This window comes from Beta vulgaris, chromosome 7, assembly GCF_026745355.1.
Source record: "Beta vulgaris subsp. vulgaris cultivar EL10 chromosome 7, EL10.2, whole genome shotgun sequence".
Taxonomy (NCBI): domain Eukaryota; kingdom Viridiplantae; phylum Streptophyta; class Magnoliopsida; order Caryophyllales; family Amaranthaceae; genus Beta; species Beta vulgaris.
Genome location: NC_079208.1, coordinates 3,200,634 through 3,224,173, shown reverse-complemented (window position 1 = coordinate 3,224,173; position 23,540 = coordinate 3,200,634). Strand labels below are relative to the sequence as shown.

The 23,540-nt window shown below is 34.9% G+C and overlaps 3 protein-coding genes and 1 long non-coding RNA gene across 7 annotated transcripts; 1 reads left to right on the top strand and 3 right to left on the bottom strand.

Moving 5' to 3' along the window:
- Window positions 1–814: 814 nt before the first annotated feature.
- LOC130592209 (uncharacterized) lies at window positions 815–6,074 on the bottom strand. 3 transcript variants are annotated; one of them, XR_008970463.1, is made up of 4 exons: window positions 3,219–6,074; window positions 3,011–3,124; window positions 1,437–1,568; window positions 815–1,322 (listed from the first exon to the last, which is right to left on the bottom strand). It is a non-coding gene; the product is annotated as an uncharacterized LOC130592209 (long non-coding RNA). The 3 variants fall into 3 exon arrangements; XR_008970462.1 differs by having other exon boundaries at window positions 815–1,568; XR_008970461.1 differs by lacking the exon at window positions 1,437–1,568 and having other exon boundaries at window positions 815–1,094.
- Window positions 6,075–10,108: 4,034 nt separating this feature from the next.
- Window positions 10,109–14,127, top strand: LOC104898293 (putative disease resistance protein RGA3). 2 transcript variants are annotated; one of them, XR_008970253.1, is made up of 3 exons: window positions 10,109–13,531; window positions 13,890–13,910; window positions 13,954–14,127. XR_008970253.1 is itself a non-coding variant. In XM_057396237.1 (2 exons), exon 1 carries the CDS (start codon window positions 10,323–10,325, stop codon window positions 13,497–13,499), a length of 3,177 nt encoding a protein of 1,058 aa, XP_057252220.1. In that variant the 5' UTR covers window positions 10,109–10,322; the 3' UTR covers window positions 13,500–13,531; window positions 13,890–14,127. The 2 variants fall into 2 exon arrangements, 1 of the variants encoding a protein (XP_057252220.1); XM_057396237.1 differs by having other exon boundaries at window positions 13,890–14,127.
- Window positions 14,128–14,663: 536 nt separating this feature from the next.
- LOC104898294 (cytochrome P450 72A397) lies at window positions 14,664–17,536 on the bottom strand. The gene is made up of 5 exons (XM_010685350.4): window positions 17,071–17,536; window positions 16,641–16,858; window positions 16,284–16,528; window positions 15,822–16,209; window positions 14,664–15,555 (listed from the first exon to the last, which is right to left on the bottom strand). The coding sequence occupies exons 1-5, from the start codon at window positions 17,342–17,344 to the stop codon at window positions 15,130–15,132; spliced, it is 1,551 nt and encodes a 516-aa protein (XP_010683652.2). The 5' UTR covers window positions 17,345–17,536; the 3' UTR covers window positions 14,664–15,129.
- A 2,218-nt stretch (window positions 17,537–19,754) lies between these two features.
- Window positions 19,755–22,403, bottom strand: LOC104898292 (40S ribosomal protein S13). Its single transcript, XM_010685346.3, has 5 exons — window positions 22,238–22,403; window positions 22,074–22,146; window positions 21,849–21,987; window positions 20,140–20,326; window positions 19,755–20,008 (listed from the first exon to the last, which is right to left on the bottom strand). The coding sequence occupies exons 1-5, from the start codon at window positions 22,258–22,260 to the stop codon at window positions 19,975–19,977; spliced, it is 456 nt and encodes a 151-aa protein (XP_010683648.1). The 5' UTR covers window positions 22,261–22,403; the 3' UTR covers window positions 19,755–19,974.
- Window positions 22,404–23,540: the final 1,137 nt, after the last annotated feature.

Genomic DNA, 23,540 nt, shown 5'->3' with positions numbered 1-23,540 from the left:
AGATCAGCCTAAACCCGATTTAGGGCGACCCATTGCCAATCCTAATTGGCTTATTCAAATACAAAATTAATTACCCAATTTAGTGTGCTTTTAGTCAATTAGACTAAGGCTGGAAGTTTTTTTTTTTTTTTGACGGGAGACTAAGTCTCTAAGTTACGTATAGTAGTGAGTGTCTTACAAGAACCTCTAATTTTTAGTTTTTGTTCTATTAGAAACCTATACTATTTTCTTACATTATTACAAGCTTGGTACAGTATCTAATTTCTTGGTTAAATTTATTGACAGAGTGTAATAAATGACCAAAGTATAAAAATGGCATTATCACTACAACAAATAGCTTCAAAGAGGGCAATTAAAATTGCCCTCTTTGATACAAAATTTGCCTTCATAGGTTACGAGGGCAATTTTAAAATTGCCCTTCCGTTGCCTTGTAGCCCCGTTGTATTAGGTTTAAAGGGCAAATTTCATATTTTTGCCCTCTTTGATACAATAATAAAAGGGCAAAAAATTTTGCCATCTTTGATTCATCAACTAAGGCAAATAAAATTGCCCTCTATGATCATCAGAAAGGGCAATACTTTTGCCCTCTTTGCTCAAAAACAAGGAAGACAAACACAATTGTCTTATTTGGTCTACAACAAACAGGGCAAAAATAAGATATTGCCCTGTTTGTACTTCATCAAGCGGGGCAAAGATTAGATATTGCCTTCTTTGTACTTTATCAAGCAGGGCAAAAATAAGAATTGCCCTCTTTTTACTTTGTCAAGCCCTGCTAGTCATCCATTAACATGATAGAAGTTGGGAAAATTTGCAATTGCTAAAAGTGTAGGGAAGCGCGTAACGTTAACACCAGATATCACGTAATGCACCTTGCAATTTCTGAAATACCACATGTCTCAATAATAAGAACACAGTATGATGTATCTACACTACCATATCACTATTTGACATTTTCTGCACCAACTAAGCTCTGCAGCGGCTAAATCTTTACACTCTCAACTAAAATGTTCAATGTACAAATTAGATACCACATAAAACAAGATCTCTTCATCTGCTCTATAAAACTGTAGCAACTTCAACTCTGCCACCTGATCCTGACGATAAACAATTTCATACAGCATATCAATATATATGTAGTTCTCAATAGTCCATAATACAACAACAAGTTCAAGTTCAAGTCCAAGTCCATATTCGGTACAGCTAAAGCCTAAAAGCTCTTATTACAATCTTGTTGCATCTGCTATTACTGTACATTTCGAGTTATGATGGATTGTACATTTCGAGTCTGAGCTGTTTCCACTCTCCCTGTTTAGGATGCCTTACTGTAGAAGTTAGCAAGATTTAATAATAATAATGATTATATGACTGTTACTAGTACTATTACTATGCAACTACTACTACTATTACTATAGTTGTTTTTGCTCCACTTATGTTACCTTCTTTCCTATTCTTCTGTCCTTTCTCTTAGAACATCCTTCCACCATCTGTACTCCTTCAGGAATAGAATTGGTTTCGCTAATGTTGATTTGATGATCTCCATTTACTCTCCCTAGATTTATTAATAGAGCCTGCATGCATGGGAAGTTTTTTTTTTTTTTTTAGGACAATTTGCATGGGAAGTTGGAACTAGTTGAGTGTCAGAAAAAGAAAAGAGTTGAAGAGGCTGGTGATTGAGACGGATAGCCTGAAGGTTCAATTGAAGTCTGAATAGAAAGAGTTGGGTTTTACACATGAGACCATCACATATAAGTATATCACAATCACATAAGATCATATCAAGGAGTACTTAAGTTACGTTATTACGTACTAGTAAATCAACGCTTTTAATGTAAGAAACTTTTGCTACTACTCACCAGTCACTAGTTCTCTTGAAGTAAACCAGTACTTCAGCTCCAGTAGTAGCAGACATATAATATAATATGAAATGACGAGTCTAGTTGATTTTAATTGAACTTTCATTTATTCAAACCCACCGCATTACTTATATGCTTCTTTCGTAATTGAATCAGACTCAATAAATGCAGTGGAATGGAGTAATGCTGACTGGAAAGGTCCATGAAATCTTAACTTATTTCTTCTAAAACATTTTTTATTTTCAACAGACGAAAGCGTTGTTTTAAGATGTGTATTCGGTGTTCTCCGCCAAAGAAAATCTTTTTCCTGGTTACCGTTGCTTGTCATATTTGCCCCTTGTAGTGTTGAATGTAAGCCTTAGAATACTTGCAACCTAATTCCCTAAACCAGCCATTTGTATAATTGTACCTAAGCAATAAGAAGAATTACCAACTCTTTTCCTTGTTGCTAGTTTGGAACACAACAAGAGCATAGGTCCACGGAAGGGCCACAATGGTGAAAGAAACCATTGTAACAACAAAGACAAAGAATGAGTAGCAACTCAAAATACCAATTAGACATTTCTTCTCTAATTTGAATAAATAAAGATATAACATCAAATTTCTTTGTAAATTCCAACTCATCAAGCCTCTTGATCTGTAATTACTTTCTGATAAGAATAAGGAATAAGGATCCTCTTCAGTCATTCCACCCCAAACTTCTAAGAATAATTTTAATTGTACACTTTAGTAACAAAGCTACGAGTTGACATTCCATGTAGAATAGCTACATCCTAGCAAGAGCGCATACAGCATCTACTCTAAATTCTACTGAGTTGAAAAGATTATCTTATTCCAAGTTGTACCTGAGCAGTACACAATTTAAAAATAAACTACTATGCCGCCGTACAATCATTATATTCGAAAGATAGATTCTGTAGCACAAATAGGATCGGGAAAGGAGAAGAAATATCAATAAAACTAAGCTTTGGAAGCACTAAAGTTTTCCCCCTGGATTGATTGAGTCTACATATTGATTCTTGAACACTGGTTTATTCTACATTTTGTCCCTTGGGTAGAATGTAATAGGTATATAGCCGCAGACTTCAGGTAAAATGCACGCATAATCAGGCAGCTAAGGATTTCACGCCAGTAACATAAGAGAGATCTTAACCTACCTCAGGTGGATGTACTGTTAATTCTTGCCCATCTTCCCCCCCAGACTACACTCTGGCCTCTTAAAGGTCAAAAGGGCTGCCAAAGCAGCAACATTTGCGGCATCAACAAGATTCCTGAGCCAAAAAGAAATATGAGGTGCTATATGTAAGTTCACAGACACATAAGGACTTAGACAGTTGTCTTGCATTAAGAAACATTACAGCATACCCTCCATTATCTAGTATGTGAAGATCAATACGAATGGACCATACTAGTTTTCCCACAAGGACACAAAGTGATTCTGTATCAGTTGCCCTGCTCTCCCTGCAAAAGCAATTAAGATGTCAAAGCAGTCCCTGTAGATGCCAAAACAAACAGGAAAATAAGAGAGCCAAACTAGACAATATAAACCTAAGCTTTCATCAGCAAGATCCACCAATATCAATTTGTATTCTTCTATATTAGTTAGATTTGTGATGCCACATATACGGGACTGTAAAGTTCTCTAATTAATAATTGTTGTGAGGTTTTTTCTACATTCCTTTGCATCTAGCCACATACAAGATGAAATTGCATTAAAATTGAACCTAAAAGACCTTCTGTGATGACCAACACACACTAACATTCTAACAATCAGATCAGATAGAATTCCAGCTGCATAATAACACTGACTTGCAGGCTTTATGTTGCAGCAAAATGAAGTATGGTTCACCTTTCCTATTATGGTATACACTTCTTTTAACACAACATCTGCACAGAATGATACAATCATATAAGTGCAATTTAATAGCTGAGTTAAAGCCAAAAATAGGACAATATTTTATGAAGATCTGCCAGCAACTTGTGAGTGCTGAGTCATTGAGTCTTTAAATATATGTATAGTGAAGAAAAAGAAATTGCAGGGTCTAGGGAGGTTCAGACATTTGCTCTTTGACATAGGAAAAACTAGGTCGTTACTAGCCTCCTAAAATCAAACAAAACCTAACTAAGTCACTAAACTAAGTAAAGTGATAAGTAAGGGTCGAAATCCACAGGGAATAAGGAACACCAAAATGTATTGATAAAACAATAAGCTAGGCCGGAATCAAGTCGGAAATTGTCAATAACCAACTAAGAACTACGAAAAAGCTAAATATCAAAGTAACTAAAGTTAGGAGATGGGATTAAACACCAACTAATCATGAAATAGGCATAAGAATATCAAACATAGAGATAATACATGAACACTACTTGAATTAGCTATTGACCCAACACACAACTCCCATCCTACTCTCATAGGCGGAGAAATCCTCAAAGACATCAAATAAGGACTCTCATCCATTACTAACATATCCCGAGGTTCAAGGTAACCCAAGTCAATAATAGAAATCAATAGGTCACACTCTCATGCCAACCTAAATCAATCAACTCCGTCTAATACGACATTCAAGTGATCAAAGAGAATGCAACATAGATTAGAAGAGCTAAACAAGCAATAATTTAATCACACAAATCTCTAAATCCAATTTCAAATGCCCAATTCAATCATGGTTGGGTTTTCACCCAAACCCTAACCAACAAATTACTCCATAAATACAAAAATGAGGACTTTAGAGAAATTAAACTTTAATAACATGATAATAATCATTAATCTAACATTAAACTAAATAAAATAAATCATAAATAATTAAACTAATCAAGAACAACTAATCTAAGAAAAACAATGAAAATAAAACAATAAAAGAGGAGATAGAGTAAGAAATGCTCATTGATTAATGGTTGAAAGTTTCAATACAAGTGTCACTCTTGAATCTACAATCTCCATCTTTCTTTGAGATTTCCCCCTTTTTCTCCCTAAACTAAACTATGGAGGTTAAACCTCTTTAAAACCCTAAAAATCCTAAAAAAAAACTAAGAGTGGTGAAAAAATAATAAAACTAGGCTAATGAAAAACTCCCCTCTAAAAAGATGACTTAAGATATTTATACTCCTCCTAATTAAAAAGGAAAGAAAATATAAAATATAAAACAAAGAAAGAAATAAAAGGAAAAGGAAGAAAAAGGAAAAGTAAGTAAAGAAACAAAAAGAAAACGTGTGGTGAATACTGTGAAGTAAAGTCACAGTAGAAAACAAAAAGGGAAGAAAGAAAATGAAAAAGGTAAAAAAACAAAACCAAAGGTATCAGACCCTCCTCTATTTCTCCATCTTCTTCGCTGCATCATCACGCATCATCCATGGTCCATGGTCGTCGATCTTCATCGCATCAACATCATTCATCAGCAAAATCGTGGCCTTTAATTCGCTGCAACATCATCATCTTCATCATTAGCGAAAATCGCAGCCATTGATTTTCATGGCTTTGATTCCATTTTTCTGATGTTTGATATTCGCCATTGATTTTCTTCAATGAATCACGACCGTCGATTCATTTAATGAGTATTGAGCACGTTTTTCTTTGAGCGCCCGCTCTAAGATCGCTCGTGCCTCGCTCGAAACATTCTGGAACTCCCCTGTTTGTGGTGAACTCAAACGGAGCGCCCGCTCCATTTAACAGAGGAGCGCCCGCTCCCCTTTGGCTTGGACAGATTGTGCAGGTAAAGTTGGCGGTGCTGCAGGCCATGATGATGGTGGTGCTGCGGTGTTTGGGTATGGAAGATGGTGGTGGATTTGTGTGATATATTGGGGAAGATGGTGTGGTGTAGGATAATAAGCATGGTGTGGTGTAGGATAATAAGCCATGAAGAAGGATGAAGTTTTGGGACTTTTAAATTGAACTTAACTCCACAAATTCCGTCCTTCCGGTTCCGCAAACACTCACCTACACACATAAAGATAAAGCACGAGACCGGAAAATAAGAGTGACTAAAAGGGAATTAAATAGAAAATTAATACAAAAAACTAAACTAATTCATTTATAAAATTAATAAAACAAAGAAAAGAAAGAAACTACGAAATTAAGACCTAAAAACTAACAAAAATTACTAAATAAATAAATTAAGCTACAAAATGTGAAAATAAGAAATAAAGGCTAAAATAGGTAGCAATTTATGAAAATAACTATGAAAATAATGTAAAAACTACTCCTAGAAGTGACATAAATGTCACTTATCACTCTTTGAAGATGAATATTTATGATGTCTTTCCTATGGCATCTGAAAGGTGAACAAAGCTTCTAACAAATTGCAGGGAACAAATCACTAGACCTAATTATCAAATCACTTAGTATATCAAATTATCGCTTTATCAAGGAACTCAATTCAAATCACTTAGACGTCTGCAGTACGATACACTATGTTTGTAGAAGATTGTTGTAACATCTCAATTGCTTAATCAAGGAACTCAATTCATAAAAATCATTATCAAATCACTAGACCTAATTAAATTCAATTCGTCTGATTTTGTGGAAAAAGTTAAGCAACCCTAATTGACAAAAATGCTGAAACAATCATCCATACATCTAATTTAAAAGGCGAAATTGAATGATTTACCTGAAGATGCGATCGAATTAGGAAATTGCTAAGAAAATCTGCGAGAAACGTCAATTCGAAGGCTTGAAAAACTGAATTCGAAGGCGAGAAACGTCCAATCCCTAAAACGATGAATTGGTAGGGAGAACTGGTCCTTTCAATGTTCCATTGAAGATTATGATCGAAGATTACTGCCCAAAATCACCAGATTTTGTAGAACATGTTAGTGAGATTGAAGATTTTGTAGAACACTCTTTTCGAAATAACACTGTTTGTTTGCGGGGAAATTGAATCGAATAGAACAGTGTGTCATTTTAATCCTTTTTTTTTTTTTCCTTCATTATTAAAGAGGGCAAAAGAGTTAAAATTGTTGTTTTAGGTATTTAAGAGGACAAAACTTTAAATTGTTGTTTTAGGTTAATATTAAAAAGGACAAAACTTTAAATTGTTGTTTTAGGTTAATATCAAAGAAGGCGAAATTGAAAAATTGTCTTCTTAGTTGGTATCAAACAGGGCAATTTTGAAATTGTTTTCTTAAGTGATAGCAAAGAGGGCAAAACAATATAATTGTCTTCTTAGTTAATATCAAAAAGGGGGAAATATTTTTGTCATTTTAATCAACTAGTTGCCCTATTTTATTCAAATAAATTGCCCTCTTTGATAACATTTCTTGTAGTGTATCTTTGAATAGAATAATACTAGTCGCATATGCACGTGATGCGTGCGTCAACAACTTCATGTAGCTATATATACGAATGAACATGTTTTTTATCTAAAATTATTTTGGTAATGATGTATATTATTGAGGTTCTTTTGTAGATGTTATTTCTTTTAAAATTGAAGGTGATCGATTTTTTAATTGTTCAATATCATCAGTGAAAAATTGGTCGATGATTAAATAATTCCTTATCGGCAACTTTAGTATAGTTTTTTAGCGATTATAAATGTTACTAAACCAACTTTGTAAATACTAAGTATTATGTTGTCACGATATATCACTAACTTTTTTGATTAAAGATTCTAATTAATTTCGTGAATTGATTGTGTCAATCTATCTATTTCTCACATTATTAATGGTGATTGTCTATTCTGTTTTTGACTTACTTGTATGGCAAGTTGCATGATTCTCATTTATTAATTTTTTTACAAATAAAAACCTTGTTTTAAATTATTAGAGGGTATTCTCATCATTTTAAATGGGGAAACCACACCTCCTCTCTTGGCTTATATAATAGAGATAAGCTTATTGGTCATTTCACCTAATATAATATCAATCAGCTAACAACTATATACCAAACTTTTTTACACAAACAACTTATACAAATAGTTAGTCAAATCCCGTTAAAAAAAATAATTAGTCAAATCAGCTAACACAATTTGCTAACCGCTAATAACTAATGCAAACAGTTAACTACTAACAACTTACCAACAAGGCCTTGGAGGAAAATTCAGCTACGATTTTACAAAAGAATATCTTAGAGTTTCAATTTTGCTGGTTGAGGTATGCGTGTTAATAAGCATACCTGACTCGCAAATTATCAAGCTTTGCTCGAAATTTTCTAGAGCTGAGCATAGTAAAGTTCAATTTGAAAATTTCGTGACCAAGCTCGAAATTTGTTTTATTTAAGTATTTTCCATACTTCAGAAATTTAATGAAAAATTGAACTTATATTGTGCACAATAGAGTCAATACTTGTGAGAAAACTCAAACTAAATAGTCCAAACCTAATTGTAGAATATATGTAATATAATTTTTCCTGAAGTCCAATTTCAAGGTGAATTGAATAGGAAATTTAAGCTCAGAACTGAGCTCGAACTTGAGTAAAAGTGTAACTTAGCAAGCCTATCAACTACATGACCGGTCTCGGTCGGGCTTGTTAACACCTCTAGGCTCTAAGTTGAGGATAAGGAAGGAGTGGACATACGATGAAGTCTATTAAAAACGAAAAAGAAAATGGAAACATCTGGGGAAATTCATTGAGTTGTTAGCCCAAGGATGAGGAGCTAGCTCAAGTGGTAGAGCTCTCCCCTCTGATCCTTGAGGTCAGGAGTTCGATCCTTACCTCCAGCATTATGTTGGGTATTTCCTTAGCATGCTTTGCATGCTTTACCAGCCAATGTGCTGGTAGTTCCTACAAGGCTAGTAGCCTTGGTAGGGGTTAGCCCTTGGGCTGACTTAATTTCCCAATCAAAAAAAAAAAAAAATAAAAATAAAAAAATAAATTGAGTTGTTAGCCCTATAGGTTCACCGAATTGTTAATAGACGGACTCTTCCAAAATCCTTGCAAAAAACAAACACATTTATTGTAGTCCTTTTATTTGCCAGTGCATTTGTTTTAGTTTGAAAACGCCAACTCTAGTGGAATATTCTTTTCACGTGTTGTACGCGTCTGATAACAGGGCAATATGGTACTGACAAACTAATCACATTTACTACTCTACAACGTTCAAATAATCAAAATAGAGCTTGTAAAAATAGATCCAATTTTACCAACTCAATAATAATTAGTTGGGTTAAAAATTTTAACCATTTTAATAACTAGATCGATCTAACTCAATCCGTTTAATTTATTCGATTGTGTTAGGTTAAAATTTCAATTAAATTCAATCCATCTGACTCATTTACTTAGATAGGTTAGGTTGACGCACTAACTCATATGATTTTCAACTAAACAACGAATTTCAAGTCAAATAAATGATAAAAAGGGGTTGTATTGATATTTGTCTTGTTGTTATGTATAGATTCTTTGTACTTCGAAATTCTTACAAAGTGAGGCACTTAAGTAATTAATAATCAAGTTGTCGTTAATGAAAATTCTCTTTTCTTTCCTCATGCTATTATTAATCACGTGATGGACAAATGATATATATTTAATTAGACTACAAATGGTATATCGGATCTAAGGGGGCGTTTGGTATAATCAATGTAAATGGAATGAAAATGATTTGAATAAAGAGGGGAAATTGAAATAATAATTGTTACCTTTAATAGTTGTTTGGTATCCTGGTGGAGTGAAAACAATTGAGGTTTATGATTAAGGAATGAAAGCTAATTTGTTTCCACTAATTTGATAAGAATAACAAATTGGGGGATTATGTTTCCCTCCACAAACGGTATTTATTACTTAACACTCCTACCAAACAATTTAAAATGAAAACACTCATTTGAATCCGTTTCCAACATCAAATTTTCCCATATCAAACACCTTCTAAGAGAGTTTTTTTTTTTTTTTAAGAAAAACTTGTGAAAGCCGTGGTGTCGTTTTATTAATTTATACTACCTCCGTTTCTTTTTAATTGTTACACTTTGACATTTTACACTATTCACAAATTGCACTTTGACCCTCGTTTGTGATTTATACGTGAATAAAAACATAGTCATGTGGGATCTTGTTAGATTCGTATTAGTATGTATTTTATTAATATGTAGTTTTTATATTTTTTACAAATACAAAATTAGAGATATAAAGGCTCAAAGTAGTGCATCGGCATGCGTGAAAAGTGTAAGTGTAACAATTAAAAAGAAACGGAGGTAGTACTTAGAAACAAAAATTGTGTTCAAGCAATTTGTTGAAGAAAAAAATATTTGAAACAATCTTATCACATGTGGAAGTATAATAATTGTGTTCAGACAACTTTTTAACAAATGTGTTAATTCAACCGACGAATTATTGGTAGTGTGTAGGACCAATTTCCTACTGTAAAAAGCAAAATAATAAGTAGAGAAACTACAAAATTTATTTCACCATTTGAAGTATACAGTATACACGGAGAGTATTGGTTAAAGCAAGCAACCATTGATCATTTAAGTGAAGGACTTCTGAATTTCCTCACTGTCATACAATATAATTTTTGAGGGGAAGAAAATAATAGAGTACTTGCAAAAATGGCAGCTGAGGGTGTTTTGGTTGACATAGCTTCGAAGTTCTTGGGATATCTGGGCCAATCAGCTTTCCAAGAGGTTTCATCATGGTGGGGTGTAAAGGGTGACTTGAAGAAGTTTGAGCAATCCCTGAGGCTGATCAAAGCTCGGGTTACTGATGCTGAGAAGCGTCAAGAAGGAGAGGACAGTGCTGCTATCAAAGAGTGGCTTCGCAGGCTCAGAGCTGTGCTATACAGAGCTGATGACTTGTTTGATGATCTCTATATCGCTCAACAGCGAAAGCAGCGTACAAAAGGGGACATGGCCATGAAGGTACGCTTGTTATTCTCAAGTTCAAGCCCTGTTTTGTTTAACATTGAACTAGCTCGAGAGCTCAAATCTATTAGGCGGGATCTTGATGATATTAAGTCTGATATGGATGGCCTTAATTTGAGTGTCTATGATCATAGAGGAGAATCTCGGCTTCAAATGGCTCGTCTGATGAGCAAAAGGGAAACAACCTCTTTTGTTCAACCAGATGAGGTCGTTGGCAGGGAAGGTGATAAGGATGCAATAATTAGTATGCTCCTTGATCCTGTTCTTGATGAGCAAAATAACCCTGTTGTCATCCCAATTGTGGGGTTTGGGGGTATTGGCAAGACAACGTTGGCTCAATTGGTTTTTAATGATGAGAGGGTTAAGCACCATTTTGAGCTTACTAAATGGGCTTGTGTACCTATGATAGATGATCACAAAGAATTTATGCGTAAAGTTTTCAGCTCCTTCATTGGTATTGATCATCAGGGTTGCTCGCTGGAAGACCTCCAGTCACGTTTTCGTGAAACAATAAACGATAAAAAGTATTTACTTGTGTTGGATGATATATGGGATGAAGATCGGGATAGATGGCTTTCTCTTATGAGCTTGTTGAGATGTGGTAGCAAGGGAAGCAAGATAATTGTGACTGCGCGTTCACATGTGGTAGCAGAAATTGTTGGCACTGGTCCTGCTTACGAGTTAGGATTGTTAGCAGATGAGGTGTCTTGGAATCTTTTTAGAAGACTTGCATTCAAGGAAGGGCAAGAGGAAGACAATCCTAATCTTACTAAGATTGGGAAAGAAATTGTTGATAGATGTGCAAACGTGCCACTTGCTATTAGAGTTATGGGAAGCCTCCTCTACTCTAAGGATAGTGAGCAAGAGTGGTTGTTCTTTAGAGATGCTCATCTTTCAAAGACGAAGATAACAGGAGAGAACAAAATCATGCCTGAGCTGAAACTAAGTTATGATTTCCTGCCATCACCGTTAAAGCAATGCTTTGCGTATTGTTCGGTGTTTCCAAAAGACTATGAATTTGAGAAGAATGAATTGGTTAAGCTGTGGATGGCTCAAGTGTACATTGAGCCATCGGAAGAGAGTCTTAGCCTTGAGGATGTTGGGGGTATATATTTTCTGGAGTTACAAAGGAGGAACCTATTTCAAGAAGATGTCAATAGATACGGATATGTAAAATACAAGATGCACGACTTAGTACATGACTTGGCCTTGCATGTAGCTGGCGCTGAGGACGTTTTAGAGAAGAAAACGTTTGGGGGTAGTTTTGACGAGGGAAGGAGTTCATCATCTTTGCTCACAATGAGGAAAATGCGGTCCCTTCTGAACTCTGAGATTGCATTGTCAAGTTTGAGAAAGATGAATCCAAGTTTTCAATCCATACGTGCCTTGAGCTTGAAAGGTTTTGTAAAAAGCACATTGCCAGATTGTATAGGGAGGTTGAGACGTCTAAGATACCTTAATCTTGAAAACAGCATGTTGAAGTGTCTTCCCAACTTCATCGTGCAGTTAGAGTGCTTACAAACTCTCAATCTGGACAATTGCTGTTCTCTAAAAAGATGGCCAAGAGGTTTTTGTAATTTGGCCAACCTTAGGCACTTGCAATTTCAGGGATGCAAATTTGATGATATGCCATCAGGGTTTGGGAAGATGAAATCCCTCGTAGAGTTGAACTGTTTTATTGTGGGAAAAGTTGGCGGTCTAGACACACTACCTGCTTTTGATCTTAAGGGAGATTATGTAGAAATTGTTTTTAACAAATGGTGTAGAAATTCAATGTTAGAAACCAGAAGGGTGAATCTGAAGGACATCCACAAATTGCGATTACGTTTCTCTATGAAAGAAGAGACTCCTGCATCCGGTGATATGGAGCTTTTGTTAGAATGCCTGATTTTGCCTCCAAATCTTGAATACTTGCAGATTAATGGCTACAGTGGAGAAAGGTTTCCAACTTGGATGCTCCCTAACCTTGTTACTGTTGAAATTAATTCTTGCAAAAGCTGCGTGCTACTCCCCCAATTCAGTCAGCTACCTCGTCTCAAATCTCTAATTCTTCGAAATTTAGAAGCCTTGGAGTACATAGAAGAAGATGGTTGGGGTGGTAATGGAGAGTCTTGTTCTGCAACACACTTCACCGCCTTGGAGGTATTGGAGATAAGTGAGATGCCGAAACTAAAGGGATGGTTTTGGAGACCGCGAGTGAAGGATGATGTCCACCCTGTCCCTCAACAAGCAGCGATGACATCAGATGTTCATCAAGACTTGACGTCACATCGACTTCTATCTTTCCCACGTCTTAGGGAACTCAATATATGGGATTGCCCACAGTTTGTTGTGTCCATGCCTCTCACCCTGCTGCCAAGGCTTGATTACTTATATGTTGATAAAATCCAGGAGAAGGCGGTAGAATCCCTTCTGGCATCACATAGAGAAGCACCTTCATCTTCATTTCCATCTTCTTCTTCCTCACCAACTCTCTCCACATTAAAACACTTGATTATCAACAATGTGAATATAGTTTCTTTTTCGATTAATTTCTGTAATTTACAGACCTTAATTATCAGTAGTTGCGAGAAACTCGCCAGTTTGATCGTTGTTTCTCCAAATTCCTCCATTCGTAATCTATCACTTTTAAATTTGGAAAATCTGAGAGCCCTACCAGAGGAGATTGGCCTCCTCTCCCAGCTTCGTCACCTTGACATCCGTTATTTTCCTGAATTGGCCTCACTTCCACAATCATTGCGTGGCCTTTCTTCTTTACAATCACTTCGAATTGACTGCTGTCCACACCTGAAGACAAGATGTCGGAAACCAGACGGTGAAGATTGGCCCCTTATTCAGCACATCGCCCACATTAAATTATCTTAAAGATAATAGCAAGATTGAGCCTTCTTCAATAGGTATCATCTCCTTCCCCATGGATCCAATCTTTTAGTTATTGATTTTTTTGGTTTCTATATATCTTGCTTCGGTTCATTTGGAGAAAGAGAAATCATCATTATTATTATCATCAATTTGGGGGCAACAGTTATTCTAATCTAAAGTACACATGCCATTTCTGTAGCTCCTGCTGCAATGTAATTGTGTTTTTTTTTTCAATTTTTGAGTTCTAACTATATTTGAGGTCTATAAGTCATTTATAACAACCATCTTCTGCTGCACACATATACAACACCCTATACTTCTCCTTGTTCTTGTTGTAGTAGATTTAACTGAAGTGCCTTCTGAATATGATTTTCTCGTGCACATTTGCTGCAGGAACTGCTGGCATACCTCATTTCAGGTCCTGATTCATATGGATACTTTCTCCCTTATGAAAATTGGGATATTGTGAAGCAATTATGAAAATTGGGATATTCCTTCTTCAATTTCTTTTAAGCTTCTACTTATTTGTTATTGGTTTGTCTTTTTCTTGCTTTTAGAGTGTATATCACTGTATCGTGCATTTGCAAGTTTCACTACTACTTGACAGTATAAATTACTCCCTTTGCTTAAATTATGTCATTTCTTTTAGTTTATCTTCTAAACAATAAACCACTGTCTAAACTAAGTAACTCAGAATTTGAACTTTCCTTTTTTTCCACTTGCTTAGTGATACGTTTTCATGAAAGAAATTCAGTAGTAAGGTGGATATGTAGAAATTCAAATAATTGATGTTTCTATATTGACTGCATTGTTAAGGTGGATATCTAGCTGAATTCCTTTAAAATTACACCAAATTACACGGGATCCTATTATTAAGAGACGGAAGTTTATACATGTATTTTTGTCACAGGCTCACAGCTTAAACATGTACTTTATACCCTTGTTTATTTTTTTAAAACAATTGGTTGTAAGACTTATGTATTGAACAATTTTTTTATGAATTATTTCCACTATTTTTGTGCTTGATGTACGTCTGTATCCCTGGATTCAAATTCCTAGGTTTGCCTCCGGTGGGCTTGTATTAGACTTAATGAAGTTTATCTAATTTGCTTCAATATTGGTTCATTATTCGAAGAACCGCTTTCAGTTGGAAGTTATACAAGCTGCCCTTTTTGGCTTATTTACCGTATTTGGAGGGCAGGGAATTGCTTTAATAATCCAAAAGATAGGTATAAAACTTGGTTTTCCGTTTTGTAATCTACCTATTGAGGCCTAGATGAGGAGCCCTTCCTAGAAGTTAGAAGCTGTTAGAATAATATATGTAAATATATTGTCAATATAATATTGACAATGAATATTTACATATATTATTCTAACAGAAGCATCTCTAATCACTTTAGTCCTTGTCTAGCATGTCGTTCACTACTTACAACTAACACAAGACGACTATTTATTTGATACTAAGAATTTATTTAGCATTTCTTATACTCTTTGATATAATACACTCAATTAAGAAAACAATCTGAAAAGGCAAGCATCACGAGCACACAGTTACATGAACTGGTAAATTAAAAGTAGTACACATTATACAAGTACTTATTTTCACACATGTTTGTCATCATTTGATAGATTTTTATATTTTTCGCAAGATCATGGGAACGCCATGTTGGGGTTGAAGGTTCATAACGAGGAATGGCGCATGAGAGTAAGACGGCGAAAGCTCGAATGAGTAACGTTGTAAGATCATTGCCAAAGCCATCTTAACTTCAAGCATGGCAAAGTTCTGCCCAATACATATTCTTGGACCCCAACCGAAAGGCGTGTATATAACTTGGCTGTTGGTTGCCTTAGCTATACCTTCAGAAAATCTCTCGGGGTTGAACTCAGTGGCATCCTCACCCCATAGTTTAGGATCATTATGAACTAACATAGTTGGTACTGAGATTTGTACACCTGGTGGCAGCAAAATGTCCCCGATTTTGGTTGGTTTGTGGATCATACGATACATCAGAATTACGGGAGGATATAATCTCAGGACCTCGTTTATTATCATTGTCACCTGTTTTAACATCATCACCTCATAGTTAGGGTGATACAGAACAAGCATATATGAGATATCTAGGACTTGCGGCACTTGCCCAAAATGACTTAACATCATTTATGCTTATTAGAGTAATATTGTATGTAAAAGAATAAGTAGAGACTTTTACTAGTCTTAGGTCTGTATTGTAAACACTATATATATTGAATGTCAGGGTTAAACGAATCAGGTAAGCACAATTATTCTCTGTACAATGCTGCTAAAAATTCATAGTTAGGACTTACAATTTTCAAGTTGTTCAATCCATTGTAATCTGGTTTGTTCTGACCAAAAACGCGTAAAACTTCCTCTCTAGCACGAGCTTGCCAATCCAAATGCTTTCCCAATCGAACCATCAACCACACAAGCAAGACCGAAGTTGTATCTCTTCCTGCAAGGTAAAATAATTTACATTCTTCAACTATCTCTTCAATTGTTAGACCAGCATTCTTCCTGTATCCTTGTTCTCGGGCTTCTTTCAAACTAGATTCCAACAAAATCCCCAACAAGTCATCGTTGCAAGTTTCTCCCATCTTCATTTGGTTTTCTCTTTTAGTGATGATGTTATTCATCAAAACTCGCATTTCCTTATTGATTTCCTTCATCCTCTTGTTCGTCTTAGTTGGCAAAAACCTACAAAGAAAGTCATGAAAAATGAACATTCCACACTTTTCCTATAAAGTTCTAGTTCTGTTTTGTGTAGATACCTTAGTCCAGGAATGTAGACTTGCTGAATCAATTTCATCGCCATTGTACTTTGCTCTTTTTGGAGCTTAAATATCTTCTTCCCTTCTTCATAACTACTACCAAATGCCGCCCTTGAGATGACATCACTCGATAAGTTATCAAGGCATGGCCAAACATCTAACTCGCACGATCCGGTGGTTGACACCATATCTTCCCATTTGCTGATCATATCATCACAGCTTACATAAAATTTTCCAAGAAGGTCCTGTAACAATTTATAAGCAAAGATGAATACTCCATTCTTCGGTTTCATTTAGCTTCGTACAAGCTAGTAAAAGAGAAAAATTGAGATTGAGAGTAGGAATTGTGGAGTAAACCTTTAACTTCTCCATATGAAAAGCAGGGTTGAGGATCTTTCTGTGTTTAGCCCATTTTTGACCTTCATATACAACAAGCCCTTTCACAAACATTTTGAGAATAGGGTTTATATTTGGCTTCTGAAACTCCTCATACCTCATTAATACTTCTTTTATCATCTGAGGTTCCATGATATTCACACATGGTACAGGTCCAAACCATACAAAAGAATTCTTACCTGCAAAAATATATTCATATTGTGAGCAAATTAATAATGTGAATGCCTAAATATGTTCATGTATGCCTATCATGTAGCTAAGCTGCAAATGAAGAACTTAAAACCTTATAAAGTATTCATTTGTTGTATTTAAAATGATCGAAACGCATGAAGTATTATAAAAACGTCTTAACACCAGTTCTAATACAAGGTAAAGTCTCAAGAAGTGGTACCGAAATTCTTAACAATTTGATGAGTGAAAGGTTGAACACGAGGTACAATGTCATCGGATATTTCGATTGGACTTGATATGGCCTCCTTCGCCATCTTTGAACTCTCCTTCATGTCTCCATACAACAAGCGATAACGATTTCCAGAAAACCCTTGCTTCCTCAATTGCATTTCCAGATGCTTAGGCTTTAACCAAAGCCAATTTAATAACCTCCATGAAAATGAAACAAGAAGCAAAACAAAGGAAGTAGCTAGCAAGGCTACTATAGTTCCCATCTTTAATTCAAAAGCTCTTAATAAATGAAGAAAGAAAAGTAGGAAAGATTTAACAGTTTGGTAATATTGAATGATGTTTCTGTGAGTTTGCTAGATTAGAGTGGTTTAATCCCTATATATACTAGAGTATATGCAAAACTCAAAGGTCAGCATATCTAAGAGAAAGATGAAAGAAGGCAACATTATGCAACAATACAAGATTATTTCAAAGATTTAGACCATTTAGTCCACAATATCAATCAAGTGTACAATTTGAGAATACAAATTCTCTGAAATCGGATATATTTCACCAAATCAAGATGATTTTGCATGAGCACAACATATCTAAACACTAGATTATGCAAAATCTGATCAACGTAGATTAAACATTATTCCTAAAGAGTTCAGGACATAACTTAATATCATATCTCTTCAAAAAAAAATACATCACTATCATATCAATATATAATCATTCTATCGCAATTTATTTGATTTTGTTTTCTTCTACGTCCCAAACTACATGGTACATATCCCATTTGACAACTATTTATCTTTACTTTCTGTCATAAGCTGGTGTACTCGCTCACCGACATTTTTCCTTTCAATCTTTTTATCTCCCTTAAAATTTGTGACGACGATAGCAGATTGGGACAGTATGACAATTAATTCCGAACCTAGAAAGTGTCATATCTACATCGAAATCATATATATTGAAAGCATAAAATATCTACATAAATTATTTGTGATTTGGGTTGCTTGGTCAATCTTGTATATGCTGATTTGGAGAGCAAATATATTACTATATATATGTTGGTCAACTACTCAACTCAAGGGAGATAAGCCTATGAATCTAACATATGAAGATCTGTGTCTTATCAAGAACAAGTCTTGTGTCTATGAATCAGCAAATATCCTTGTTGATTCATGGTGAGATTAGTAATACCATATAATATGAGCTCATCATGTGATCTTAATGTGGTGCCACCGTGCCAGTATGAAACAGACATGGCAATAAAAAAAGTTTGTGCTATACAATTCCTTTGTCTATATATTTGTAATTTTGCATCATACACCCTTCTTTGTCCATGACTCCATTCCCACCTGAGTTAGCAGCAACCAAGCCAACCACATTCCCTGATTCTAATGAAAGTAAAATTAATCATTTTTAGTTAGTCTGTATTCTGACGGTATGTCGAAACAATAATATGAACTTAAGATTTAAGAATCTATCAATTGATGGTAGATGTTTTTCTTAACGTCAATTTGAATTCGAACACATAACCTTCGAAATAAAATGTGAGAGTTTATCCACTAATTCACTGTAGGTTCAATGCTTAATGTTTGAAAATAAAACATAATAAAAATCTTCTAATTGTATGTAAATGTAGAATGTATACAAGTTTTTTGATCTCTAACCCTTTCATTAAGTAATGACATTTCTTACCCAAATTCCATTGAAATTGTTATTTTTATCCCCAATTCCTTAAAAGTTTTTTAAAACAACTTATCATGTCATAATGTCCATTTTCCAATTCCACACTAGACAAAATATTACGAAAAAGCTAACATAATCAATTATGAAATTTATGAATAATAATATATTTGATAATTGCAACTGATCCGGAGTATCGCCCGGATCAAAATACTAGTTTTTTCTTAAAAAGTTCTCCAACAATGAGTGTCCGTTAGTCTTTTTGTGTAGGCTTGTGGATACACAAATACCCCCTTATTCGAAGGTTCTCAACTTGAGGCTTTAATCTTTTCCCTTAATCCTCAATTATTTTAGGAAAAATAAGATTGAACAGGTTAACTCATGCCGAGATAAATGGCAGTAATAATAATGATATTTTAATGTAATAAAGAAACTCAAATCAGTGCTCAAGTAATGAAGGTCAAGCACCAAACATGTGCTTTTCATATATTTGCAGTACCATAACTCGGAGATGCTATTAGGTTAAATGGAAACGATATTGGGTGAATGGAAATTTGTGACGATAGTTACATCTTCAAGATGAGATCAAATTCACCTTATATTTTTTACGCATGTTAATGTAAAACTTTGAGAAAATATTATCTTTAGTTTAATATTTATAAAAATTATAAAAAGTTCATATGAATAAGATAAATATTAAGACAAATCTAACAAAATCTCACATGACTATGTTTTTATTCATATGGGTCAAGTGAAATTTCTAAAATAGTGCAAAATGTGAAATTGTATCAATTAAAAGAAAACAGTAGTATCCTTGTACCTACATAGCATGCACTATAATCTTCAGTTCTTCAAGTTCCAATCAGCAATAAAATGCTCCGAAACCCACACATATACACAGGATAATTAAGGTCAACTTGAATGGCGTCAGATAGGTATTTAAGTTAGAATAATGATGCAATTAAAAAAAAACTTCTAGGTTTGGGCCAAAAAAGAGGATTGCTCAACAACAAAACTAAGATGCCTTCACAGTGACAAAATTACCAAGACATGTAGGCAATTCTTGAGTCCTAAACACTTGCTATGAAAAAACAAAAATTCTCGTCATAATACAAACGATGTGATGATACTAATTATAGAACACACAATGAAATACAGCCTGCCCTGCCTGAAGATAGCATATCTTCTACTTCAACGGATCCGAAACAGAACCTGAAGCTTATGCCACAAGAGTACTGGCTGTTGTAGACTCGCTGCAGGTACCAATCAAAATAAGAAAATTAGCAAAGTTGCTAGATGGACATAGTAGCAAAAAAAGGAATATTTGGCAAAAAGAAAAGCCAAACATGTGAAACACAGCAATCTTTCATAAGGGTAGACTTACTATTTCCAGACTGGTGGAAGCTTCTTAGTCTTCTTGTAGTAACGAGCAAGTCTGTGGATCCTGCTCTCAACCAAAATCAGCCTGAATTTGGAGTCCTTGTCCTTTCTGTTCCTCTCCAAATGCTTCCTGATAGCCACGGCCTTCTTGATAAGATGGTAAAGGTCTTCTGGGATTTCGGGAGCAAGACCTAAGCAACATAAACAAATAATTAATTAGGAAAACAGGCTTCAATCGGTACTAACCTGCTAATTGGAGAAAAATGAGTACTCATGTAAGAGCAAAGGCAGTGTGTATTTTAGTACTATATATGAAATGGAAAGAACATAGTCTTGATCTTGTTTACAAGAACCAACGACGTTGATCTTGTTTACAAGAACCAACGACGTTGATCTTGTTTACAAGAACCAACGACGTTGATCTTGTTTACAAGAACCAACGACGTTGATCTTGTTTACAAGAACCAACGACGTTGATCTTGTTTACAAGAACCAACGACGTTGATCTTGTTTACAAGAACCAACGACGTTGATCTTGTTTACAAGAACCAACGACGTTGATCTTGTTTACAAGAACCAACAGCGTTGATCTTGTTTACAAGGTTTTTTCATATTCCAGTTTTCAGAGAACAAAGTTAAATATGTATCCAAGGGACTTCTAAAGTAACACAGTCTAATATCAAATGGACAACAAACAAGCTCACAGCCTACTTACTACTGAGGGCAAATTCGGGATTGAGCAAGGATAAGCAACCTCTATTAAACACAAAAAAAATCATAGAAACCAGCATATTTGCTCTCAACCCCAATCATCGTAAAAACTATATCAGCTTTCAGCAAATATTGAAATATTTCACTAGTTCCCTGAACCTAAAGCTCCAACTCCAAAAGCTTAGCAAGAACTTTACTTGCTCGTAAATATCTTGCTCTCGTAAATATCAATACAAAGGTACATCAAGCAGAGGAAATTTATGCTACATATTTCCAAAGTAGAGCTGTCTTATAGTGCTTATGTCCAAGCTCATCAAATAACTCAAAATTGTTGTAATTATACTCACTTTCTTTAGTTTTGTTATCAGAAATTCAGCTTATTCATATAAGAAACTTAAATACTAAGATAAGTAATTGTAAACCTAAAATTGTAGATATGTTTGACCCAAATTCTGTATGACCAATCAGAATCACATTTCACATAAACCTTAAGTTTCAATGTCATAACCTCACATGGCCTATCTTTTGATTACGGACACTAAACAGCATATTTATTCATAGAAGCAAATTTGGAAGGAATTCATGATGTATGACTCCATAAATAATCTTAAGGCATACAACTTCTAGCTCGCTAATCACAAGGATAGCATATCGCAAATGCTAATAATGTGCCACCCAACCAAACCAAAAGCTAACCCTCCTAATATCCTTATAACATAATAATAGTGCCTGAGCAATAAAAGCATGTAATTACAATATAAGATCTCCAACCAAAACAAAGTCTCGGCAACGACAATGACAACGAGAACGATAATCACAAATGTGGGAGCAACAGTAAACTATACATTATAAGAATCAACATTCTTGTCATCACATTCAATATTAACATTCACTAAACACCACCGAATCACTAAACTTACATTTACAGAAATCCATCAATTTCTGAAAAGCAAAAAAACAAATCTAATTGAGAGAAATTGGAAGAAAAGCAATGAAATTTACCATGAGCCTTAAGAATACGAAGGATCTTGCTACCAGTAACACTCTTAACTTGAGCAATACCATGAGAATCCCTCAAAATCACACCAATCTGAGAAGGAGTCAAACCCTTCTTCGCAAACTTACAAATATTCTCATCAACCTTAAAAAAAAAAAAAAAAAACCCTTAAATTCAAAATCATTATCAAAAACAAATCAAACAGAAAAAGAAATAAAGGAGAAAGTTACATCTTGAGATGAGATCTTAAGCCAAGCAGGTGGAGTACGTTTGTAAGGAATAGCAGATGAAGAAATACCCTTACTGTGAACAAACAAATCAATCACAAATAAATAAATAAAATAGGGGAAAGTATAAGAAAATCGCCATTGATGAAGGAGGAGAGAGAAAATACCCGCCACTGTGCATACGACCCATGGTGAATGCGAGAACTTCTGCTGCTGCTGCTGCTTGGTGCTCTAGGAAGAAGACGACTCAACAAAAACCCTAGAAAATTCGGTGGTTATTGGGTTTTTATAGTGGAAAGTTGTTTTCAAGTTTGTGGGTTTTTGGGCTTTGGTTTTAAGGGTTGGGAATTGGGATATTCAATATTGTAACTTGTGGGGGGAGGCCTGTGTTTTTAACCTTGATTTTGTTTGGTCTTTTTTTTTGTTACTCTTTTGAATAACTATCCACTTCTTATAGATGGGCCTGTTTTTTTGACTCGAACAAGGATTTGAATTGGTATTTTCTTGAATAATCCAATTCCATTTAAAATTTCATATCGGGAAAAATTTGATTCAAATTAGATCCAAATAATTCGGGTCTACGTACTTTTGAACAGATTGGATCGGATATTTGTAACTAAGAAATTAACCTTTATAAAATGAAAGTGTTCATAATGTAAGTTTCAGATCATCGAGTATTTAGTCATGGACAATTATGGATATCCGAAATTGAAATCATATTCTTGTATATAAGGTCTTGAAATCAGGTATTTCAAATATTTTGGATTGGATGTTCGAACTCATCCTAAAAAATCCCATGTTTTTGGATATTTTTGGATGTCCAAAATTGATCTTTTTCGGTTCAGCTAATCAACCGAATCAGATATTTATTGCGCATCTCTGCTAGGTACGACTAGTATATGGGTTAGTAAATTCTAGTTTATATGATCAATCAAACACAATTATGCACTTCATTTGACAATGGTGATTGGTCTCATACTATTCTCTATTTAGAGGAGGTCGGATTTATTAAATTTTAAATCCTATGGAGGTGGATAAGGTAAGGATCTTGATGTGATCGAATAGGGTACAAATTCAGGACCGACGCACGATAGTATCAGATCTATTGCTACCTAAACCCTACCTATAAACCCTAAGTTCTTATAGTTTAATCATCAAACTTAACAAATCAAGTATGTCGATCATCAATCTTATTCAATTATTGTCTCTTCTCTTGCTCTCTTACTTAACACGGAGTGTTTATCTACTCTCAGTCTCTAACCATGTTATTAACCATTTGAAATTGTCATCAGACACCGACAATTGGACATTGTCGTTTCACAATTTACCACCCTTCAGCCTCCGGCCATCCATTCTACAGATACGAAAACTCATTGACATCAGATTATAGTTATAGAAATTATACATCAGATCATGTAAGGTATTGGTGTTAGGCTACGAGTGATAGGGATAATAACCATGCAAATTGTT

Excerpts from the sequence above, each read along its gene's own strand:
- LOC104898293 (XM_057396237.1), top strand. The coding sequence starts at position 10,323 with ATGGCAGCTGAGGGTGTTTTGGTTGACATAGCTTCGAAGTTCTTGGGA.
- LOC104898294 (XM_010685350.4), bottom strand. The coding sequence starts at position 17,344 with ATGGGAACTATAGTAGCCTTGCTAGCTACTTCCTTTGTTTTGCTTCTT. Across the intron at positions 16,210-16,283 it reads GTCTACATTCCTGGACTAAG|GTTTTTGCCAACTAAGACGA; the intron begins GTATCTACACAA and ends CTTTCTTTGTAG. Across the intron at positions 15,556-15,821 it reads GATTGAACAACTTGAAAATT|GTGACAATGATAATAAACGA; the intron begins GTAAGTCCTAAC and ends ATGTTAAAACAG.
- LOC104898292 (XM_010685346.3), bottom strand. The coding sequence starts at position 22,260 with ATGGGTCGTATGCACAGTGGCGG. Across the intron at positions 21,988-22,073 it reads TTAAGATCTCATCTCAAGAT|GTTGATGAGAATATTTGTAA; the intron begins GTAACTTTCTCC and ends TTTTTTTTTAAG. Across the intron at positions 20,327-21,848 it reads TCGTATTCTTAAGGCTCATG|GTCTTGCTCCCGAAATCCCA; the intron begins GTAAATTTCATT and ends TATGTTGCTTAG.